Genomic DNA, 8,830 nt, shown 5'->3' with positions numbered 1-8,830 from the left:
TGGTGGCAAGATGCTGGCGTGCAATAGTGCAGCAGGTTGGAGCTCTCTCGATTAGTGCCTTGTTTTAACTTAGTGACTAATTTTTTAATATAATTTTAATTTTCTAATTTTATTATTTAAGTGATTATTATTATTATTAGTAGTAGTAGTAGTCGTAGTAGGTCTGTGTTTATTATGATTGAACATATTTTTACATCGTTTAATAGTTTTCTGGACAATTTCCATATTTTTTTTTTATTTTGTAATAATTTCCTGCTCTTTCTTAAAACTTATTTTCAAGTCATTTTCTTGTCACCTTGATTTCTTGCAATTTGTGGGACATCTCTTGCCAAGGTCGTCATTGCATTTTCCCCCATGTTTCTGAAAGAAATCAAACCAATTTTCTCAGGTTTAAAAGGGTTAAATGTTTGTTGTGCACCATGGGGAGTTTGTCATTTCTTTGTATGTCATAACAAATAAAGTTGTTCTTAATGAACAGTTTTAATAAATATCAAACAATGAAAAATGATATGTGCAATTTTTTGGGGGTTTTTTTTTTTTTGTTTTTTTGGGGGGGTGGGGGGCAAGATATATTAATTTGCATGCTTTTACTTGAATCATCAAATTAAACAAATAAAAAAGTAATTAATTTGTGAAAGAAACAAGATGGTTAAAGAAAAATTTCATTTTATCAGTTTTCTTAAAAAATGTAACAGTAACCCAGTGAACTGACTGGTTACCAGTTTTAACCACTTGGGGGCAGAGCTGCACTTTTATGAGCAGAACCTCTGTGATTCTGGACTGAATCCTGTCAGGAAGACCAGAGGCTGATATTCAGTTCTCAACTTTTATGGCTGACATGTCAGCATGTTTTCTTCAAGCTGGAAGTTGAATCCTCTGAAGTAAAAATATGAGACTTTGAAATAACAAGGGCATTAAACTTCATTTACTAAAACAATTATGGGTAACCTGAAAAGTTACATTCCTACAATCTTAATCGAGGCATTCGTAGATGTTTGACATTTTCAAACATGAACTGCAGCTTTACAACTTGCAAAAATGTTTTCCATTCCTTTCTTTTTATATTTAACTTTTGTTCAACTAGAAAAAACCCTTGAGATTTAAAACCTCCTTTTTAAGAGTGTCCTGGCCAAGACATAAGTTACAGACTAACAACATAGAACAAAAATTATGCTGTAAGTAAGCAAAAAACAACAAGAAAACAGGGGCAAAAAACACCCTTACCTTGGCATATAGATGATGACATACATTTCTGAAACAGTATTTTAAAACAGCTCCAAGGAAACAATGAGTGCAACATGGGATCCTTCTGCAGAAGAGTCCATATGGAGCTGCATAGGCTTTTTTGTCAAACTTCATCCGTGCCCTAGGTATAGATAGTAAGAACATATTCTGTTAATGGAGAATAGACATTAACAAGGTGTGTTATAAAATGATACACTGATAAAACAAGCTGTAAAATCAGCAATTGGTAGCACTTTCAAATAAACAGTTTATATGCAAACAATATTCATGCAAAAGGAAAAGTATTTAAATCAGGCGCACAAAGCTACTGAGTAAGTACTGTCTATTATCTAACCCTGATTGATCCGTACATCAGCTACTGTGAAGAGATATGGGGAAATAAACATGAAACCCAAACAAAGGTAGTTTTACTGTAACACTGCAAAAGGGAGCCATTAGAATTATTACCAAACCAGATCATACAGTAATAAAGTTCAGATTGATCACACTTGGTACCAAACACGTTTACTTTTATCAAATATTCACAATATGCTTTCAAAGACACAGGAAGAGTATAGAAGTATATATGATGGTTACTTTTACTACAAAAAAGTCAGCATGAGTCAGTTTTATTCATAAAGCCTATTATCACAAACCACGGTTTGCCTCAGAGGGCTTTACAGTATATGACAGCCCTTAGACCCTCTCATCCCGTCAGGAAAAACTCCCCAAAAAGAACTCCCGAAACGGGGCGGGGGGGGTTAACGAAACCTCAGGAAGAGCAGTAGAGGATGATGAGGGATCCCTCTTCCTTTACGAAAAGATGTGCAATAGATGTCGTAAATAACAGTTGAAGTACAAAAATGACAAAAAGGAAAGAGAAAGAGAGGGGGAGAGATGCACAGCAATAACGCTGTTACTGTAATATTATGTACTCAGTACGAGCATCTAATTCAAACTGTTGTAGTTGGACTGTAGATCGCTGGTTAACAACCTGGGAGCTCTGACCCCCATGTGGGTTGCTAAAGCTTTACGAGGGGTAACGAGGCCTTCCTGCATTTAAGGGCTGCTTTTAAAAATACAGTAGCTCTGTGTCAACTTTCTACTTATTTTTGTAAAAAGAACTGAATGGAATCGTTATATCACTATACAAGTTTTGGATTATTTTGCAAGATTTAAACATAAAAAAATTCACAGGTTAAGGACACAGTGAAGACTTGAGCACAAGCCTTGTTCTGCATTACAAAACTACGCCTTTAAAACAAGCAAAGAGCAAACACAAGGCGTCAGAGGGGAGAAAACACTGAGTGTGTTTCACACAAAAGCTTTTTGGGTTAAATAAAAACATAACACAAAGAATTGTGTAGAAAACTAAAGTTAGTTTTAGAAAACTAAAACGAACTTCCCCAATATCGGGGTAATTGTATAGTTTACTTTTATGCATATATTAAATACAATATAAAATATCTATAAAATGTCACTTAGTCAGGGGTCCACAGTTTACTTAATAATAGAAACAGAATCAGGAATCAGGAATAAAATTCAAAATAAATAGAAATACATATGAAGGTATTTCTCTATTCATACAGTTTGACTTCATTTTGAGGTTTAACTGTGAATTCATTTTGAAAAAAATCACTTCCTGTGGGGTGCAACTTGTGTGCGTTTGTGTGTGTGTGTGTGCGTTTGTGTGTGTGTGTGTGCGCGTGCACGTGTGTGTGGGTGCATGCGTGTGTATGTGTGTACTGTATGTGTAATAGAGAGAGACATAGACAAAGAAAGAGAGAAAGAGTCAGCAGGAGAACCATCGAGTCTACTTCTTTAACAGGCAGCTTGGTGTTTTTATATTTGGAAATCTGATCAATAGAGACGAAAACTATTAAAAAAAAAAAAAAAAAAAGAACTTCCTAAGAAAATCAACAGTATGGTTGTTCGGGCCGCACTCGCTGTCCTCGCTGTCCTCCTCCTGTTCATAGCCAAGGCTGGTGCAGGTAAATATCAGTTGTTCATTTTATTGAATTTTATTCTACTTTATATTTCAAAGTCATGGAGTTTCAATATGTTGTTCTGGACTTAGAGTAACCCCCTTTCTGACAGAAGATTTAAGGCATTTAAGAGCAACTTCTCCAATTTCCTGTATTTCATCACTGCGCCTTCACTGCTCTGATTACCAGGTTGAAAAGTTATGTATTTATCTGTAAGATTTACCTGGCTATATACTTTACATTTTTTATTCTTCTGTTTAAATAAATATTAATCTTTATTTTTTAACATGCCAAAAAAATAATTTGTTTGTTTTTTTCACAACCACACTTTTTATGTAATGTTTAGCTATTTACGTTTTTTGGATAAAACGGGATTAATTTGTCAGAATTTTACCTGAAAAGTATAGCTATGGGCATGGATACATTTTATTTTGACAACTAGTTGTATTTTTGTTATTTACTGTGGAATCTTATTAGAAATATTTCAGTCTCTGTATGTGAGACATTAGCATGATGTAATGCACAGTAAAACGAGAAAAAACCCTCAGGGTCTGACATGCAGAAGATGAGTTGAATTTTGGAAACTCACCTCAGCTTTATCATCATTTCGCCGTGGACAAAGTACAAAGACGTAGAAAGAGTATAAAGGAAGTACACTGAAATAACTAAACGCCTGTCCATGTGTTTTAAGCTGGAGTAGAATTCTGGAGAGAAAAATTCACAATGACCTGTCCAGAGAACGGGACTTGGTTCAGGAAACAAGCAGATACAAAACATGTGGGGCCAACGTACACACTTCAATATGGTGGCACAACCAAAGGCTTATACTACTGTGAATACCCTGACCCTGACTCGGACACTGGTAAAACTAAATATTATTTCTACGTGAAAGGAAAGGGTGAGTTAAAAATCTTTTTTAAAAAATCATGATTTCTCATGACATGCCGTATTGTGTCCTGTCTGAGCTTTCACTCGTTCACCGGCTGATCTTTATCTTCCAGTGTGCAAAAGCTGTTTCGAGCTCGACTCGATTTTGTTTTTGCTGGTCGTCTTCGTGGACGTGTTGGGGACAGCAGCTGTCATGATTTTTATCTTCAGATGCACCAAGAAGAAAAGCTCAGCTGGACCTTCTCAATCTTCCACAGGTAAGAACGCACTCGAGCTGATCACAAAGGACACAGAGTTACAGCTATATGTCTGAGTCAAAGTTTACCTTTACTGTCTCCTCCTCACACAGCTCGTGCAGCTCTTGTAAATCCTATTTCAGTTTGATTTAAATGTTAAACTGTGTCGGTGTCGACTCATTTTTCTTGCAAAGCAACACACAAGTTGTTTGTAAGCCTGCACATTTAACCACAAAACATCCTCCTGAGATGGACAGCACAACTGACTGGTCACACATATTTCTGTCATCTTTTAGCACCCGCTCTTTCGGAAAGGCGAGGTCCATCTGCCACATCTACTCAGTCTCCATATGAGGTAAGTAAAGTGTGTGCACTCTATTTTCAGATGCTCTCAAATGAGAGCAGCATTAAACTTTGACTTTGTTTCCACCAAAAACTGTCCATAGCTAAAGATAACACGGGAAGCGTCATTGTAAAAAACATAATAATCTAAACAGATCTAAGATTAAAGAGGGTAATTCATTTTATTTTCAAAAATTTAAAAGAACAGTCAAAGGTTTTAAGAAATACCGTCTTAGGGTCTTTTCACACTTCAAAGTCGGAACCAAGGTTCCCGTTTTTGTTACATTTGATCGAGTTTTGGTTGCAATAATGTTTAAGAACTATACATGACATACCCATGTCCTGTCGTCATTACCATGAGCCGCATCTTCCTATACTTTCTTATTGTAAATATGATTAGGTTTTTATTTTATGTTATTTATTTTTATTATATTTTTATCGTGTTTTTCTTGTCTGAGTGAATGTGAGCAGCTGGCTGCATGAATTTCCTCTGGGATAAATAATGTATCCATCGATCTATACTTGACATTGATTGTTTCTTTACACGGACTCTCTCATCCTCTTGTAGCATCTTTCTCATTCTCCTGGAAAATGATCTAAAAGTGTCTTGTGATATTTTTCCGATTTAAAGTCGCTGGACCGAATGACAATGAAACATTTGGTGTCCTCCTCTCCGCGTGTGCAACCAGAGCTCATTTTGCTTTGTTACACTGGTTTTCCTTTTTTCAGTTTTGATGATTACCTTACTTCCTGTAATTCGTCCGAACAGAGGCTCTCAGCCCCCAGGTGCCTAACAATTCTATTTGCGCATGTGTGTAAAATGCCACATTGCCACGTGTATATATTCCTGGACATTGGAGCTATGTCGAAATATGGCGTGAACACAAATGGGTCTTTTTAGCAGTTCTGCTAAAGTTTACGTCAGCAGTGTGCATTCAGCAGGTTTATACATACTAAAAAATGAAAATAAATAAGCCAACTAAGTCTACCATTGATAAGGCTGGCCTTAAGTCTCCTGCATGATGCTCGTGTACCTCACCCGTTCATGCACCACATCTTTCTCCTTACATAGACTTTCTCGCTATTTATACTCCATCACTTTGTGACCATCGATTTATTTGGGTTTTTTCACATAAATTCACCACTTTAACCACTGTAGCTATCCAAGACTGGCTAGTACTATCCCTAACCATGACCTTTTTGCCCTTACTGCCTTCAACCTCGACACATCGGCATGACAAATACTAGGCAGTCACGCAGTAGGATCCATAATAATGTATCGTAGTCACACTGAATAGCTGCAGTGTGACTATTATCGACAAATAGACACCCAGTCGAATTTTTCACACTAGAAACAAACTGAACATAGATTGGATGGATCATGGATCCTAACAAAGTTGGGATGTTAAGTTCGTTATCTGGGGAGGTTTCACACCTTTAATTTTGGTTCAGATCAAACAAAAAAGTCCCACAGTTTGAACCACAGTGTGAAAGTGCCTTTCGATAGGAAGATTGGCAACACAGTTAAGCTACAGATGGTTAGGATAGCTTGGCATGGAGAATGGAAAAAGGGGGCTAGCTTTGCTCTGTCTGCCCACCAGAACCTAAAGCTCTCTAATTTATACTTTATATATAATGTCTTTATCTGTACAAAGACCAAAGTTTAAAAAGAACACTGTGCTTTCGAAAACTCTGGGAAGTCACTTTCCCAGCCAAGAAATAGCCCAACACATAACCTATTGCAACACCTAAAATCCTCTAATCCAACTCTCAGAAAAAGAAGCAAAACTGTTCCTTTAAGTAGAACAAAACAAATTCATTTTCAAAGCAAAAATACTTAACAAAATTAAAAAGTACTTCCTTTCAGTTTGCGTATGCCCCTGGAAGCCATGGGTGCTGGTATTTAACAGTTTTATTTTGCCTTGTGATATAACCATATTAAATTGTTTCACACATTTTTAGGAGTTGAATGACTCTAACACGGTTTTTGTTGTGTGTGTTGACAGTCACTGAGCCCTCACACTCGCTCCCAGGATCCTTACTCAACCGTGAACAGGATGGGATAGAGACAGTGCACCTGACTACGCAGAGTCTACAGTTTAAACGCTGCACACACGAAGGCGGACATTCACCAGAGACAAACATGAACATCATTCATGCTCCAAGTAGCATGCAAACACTGGCTTCTGCTCTTTGGGATTTTAAGGGTTGCTTAACCCAAATGGCAAAGAAGAAGAAAAAACTCACTTACCCCTGGTATTACGCAGCCAGGTGGTGTCACTTTTATTTGTCTAGGTCGCCTGGTACATTAGAGGCAAATGGCATTTAGTTTGTGGTGCCCAAAGTATCTAAAGATTTCACTGGAAAATTATATAGATTAATAATTCCTAAATCGAGGGTGTTTCTGCAGTTAGCGGAGGGTCAGTGGAAAGATCCTGAAGTTCAGCTAATTGGAATTATGATTTGATAACATATTATACTCTATATCAACACATTTGTGTTTATAAGGCAGAAAACACACAAAAAGGGCCATAAATTAGTGTAATGCTTATCTACACTGCATTTATTGTCATAATAATCTATCCACTCTACCAACAATTGATTTTGATATATGTATACATATATATGCATGTATGTATATACAGTATATATGTGTGTGTTATTATATACACAATTTTTTTTAAATCTTGACTGCAAAAGTGGCAAATAGAGAGTGCATTAAAATTATTTAGCAAAACATCATAAAAAAAACAAAACAAAAAGCAAAACATAAATGACTACAATGTCAAGTTTCTAAATGCAAACTTGACTCCTGAACAAAAGAATAAATACACCAATAGTAAGCATCCACAATTGCAGGATCACTATGTTTTTCTGCAAAGAAATTAAACTATACCATGAAGTCGTCATATCTATTCCCACTGAAAGGAAGCGGCACGATTATTTAAACCATCATGCATGAACCAAAAAGCTTTGGTAGTGTTTCAGTCATTTCAAATGTAATCTCACAATAGTGCCACAAACAGATTTCCTTTCGTGCCCATTGAATTTGTGTGGAGGCAAAAATCCCAGAAACAGGCGTCTGGACAAATAAAAGCAACGCTTTCTGCATGGCTACATACCATTAGAGTTTAAAAGAATACTATACTCACAAAATGATCATTTGCATCAGTTGATCAATGCGTGTTACCTTGAAATCATAAGGACAATTTTGCTTTTCTTGCGTGCCCTCAAGGTGAACGGAGAATCCAAAGAAATTCGACACTCCTTATAAATCGAAGCTGAAATCCATGTTTTTGGGAAATACTGAACATACAACTGGATAAATGAGACTTGGATTATACTGCATGAATTGTGCTGAGACTTTGTAAATTGATACTTTTATGTAGTTTGCTGTTGTTAAATATGGCCCCTGATGACTTCAATAGATGAATAATGTTGTTAATGAATAATGTACCTTGGACGTATGCGAGAAAAACAATGTTTTCTTTTCAAATTCAGCGTAAAATGCAGTGAGTAACTGATATTGAGCTGGTCACTTTGCGAATGAAATGTTCTTTTAAGTAAGAAAAAATGGGGGTATTTAAAAATACACAGTGTAAATATAATGGTTTTTTTGTACTGTCATATTTCGTGGCGGTGGTGTTGTAACAGACTGCATTTTTTTGTTTTTTTGTCTTTCTGTAATGTTCTGCTCCCCTGATGTGTGTAGAAGGGAGAAACACATCTCAATATATTGTAAATCCAGTACAACACCACTAATAAGTATGTAATTCAACTAACATATTTTCAACATTGCCACCACAAACGATGCATTATCAGCTTTGTGAAAGCAGAATTTATGGCAGAGCTTCTGTATTGGATTACAGTAGATTGTGCAAGCGTACTAAATAAAGTGGGCACTGAGTGTAAATATGTTGGGTTTTTTTTTTGGCTGTTTGTTTTTGTAGTGTGACCCTTTAATATAAAATGTTAGAGTACTGTCTAATTTACAACTGTGACATAAATAAAAATCCCATTGTCATTTCAAATAGAGGAAAGGTATATTTGTTTGCTGAACATTTATGTTTATGTTATTATAAGTTTGTCAGACATGTAACACACAAACTGCACAAATTCATTTTCCTCATCACATCAACTTGTTTTTTTGTGCCT

General features: G+C 36.2%; 1 protein-coding gene across 1 annotated transcript; it reads left to right on the top strand.

Moving 5' to 3' along the window:
• The first annotated feature begins 2,995 nt into the window (after positions 1 to 2,995).
• Positions 2,996 to 8,588, top strand: LOC121943627 (T-cell surface glycoprotein CD3 epsilon chain-like). The gene is made up of 5 exons (XM_042487195.1): positions 2,996 to 3,215; positions 3,901 to 4,107; positions 4,211 to 4,354; positions 4,630 to 4,688; positions 6,682 to 8,588. The coding sequence occupies exons 1-5, from the start codon at positions 3,149 to 3,151 to the stop codon at positions 6,739 to 6,741; spliced, it is 537 nt and encodes a 178-aa protein (XP_042343129.1). The 5' UTR covers positions 2,996 to 3,148; the 3' UTR covers positions 6,742 to 8,588.
• Positions 8,589 to 8,830: the final 242 nt, after the last annotated feature.

The sequence above is a fragment of the Plectropomus leopardus genome, chromosome 5, assembly GCF_008729295.1.
Source record: "Plectropomus leopardus isolate mb chromosome 5, YSFRI_Pleo_2.0, whole genome shotgun sequence".
In the NCBI taxonomy this organism is placed as follows: domain Eukaryota; kingdom Metazoa; phylum Chordata; class Actinopteri; order Perciformes; family Serranidae; genus Plectropomus; species Plectropomus leopardus.
Note: the sequence above shows the minus strand (reverse complement) of the source record. Positions and strands in the feature narration are given on the sequence as shown.

Bases quoted from the DNA above. Each gene is read 5' to 3' on its own strand.
- LOC121943627 (XM_042487195.1), top strand. From the start codon at position 3,149: ATGGTTGTTCGGGCCGCACTCGCTGTCCTCGCTGTCCTCCTCCTGTTC. The intron at 4,355-4,629 runs GTAAGAACGCAC...GTCATCTTTTAG, and splicing joins ACCTTCTCAATCTTCCACAG to CACCCGCTCTTTCGGAAAGG. The intron at 4,689-6,681 runs GTAAGTAAAGTG...GTGTGTTGACAG, and splicing joins CTACTCAGTCTCCATATGAG to TCACTGAGCCCTCACACTCG.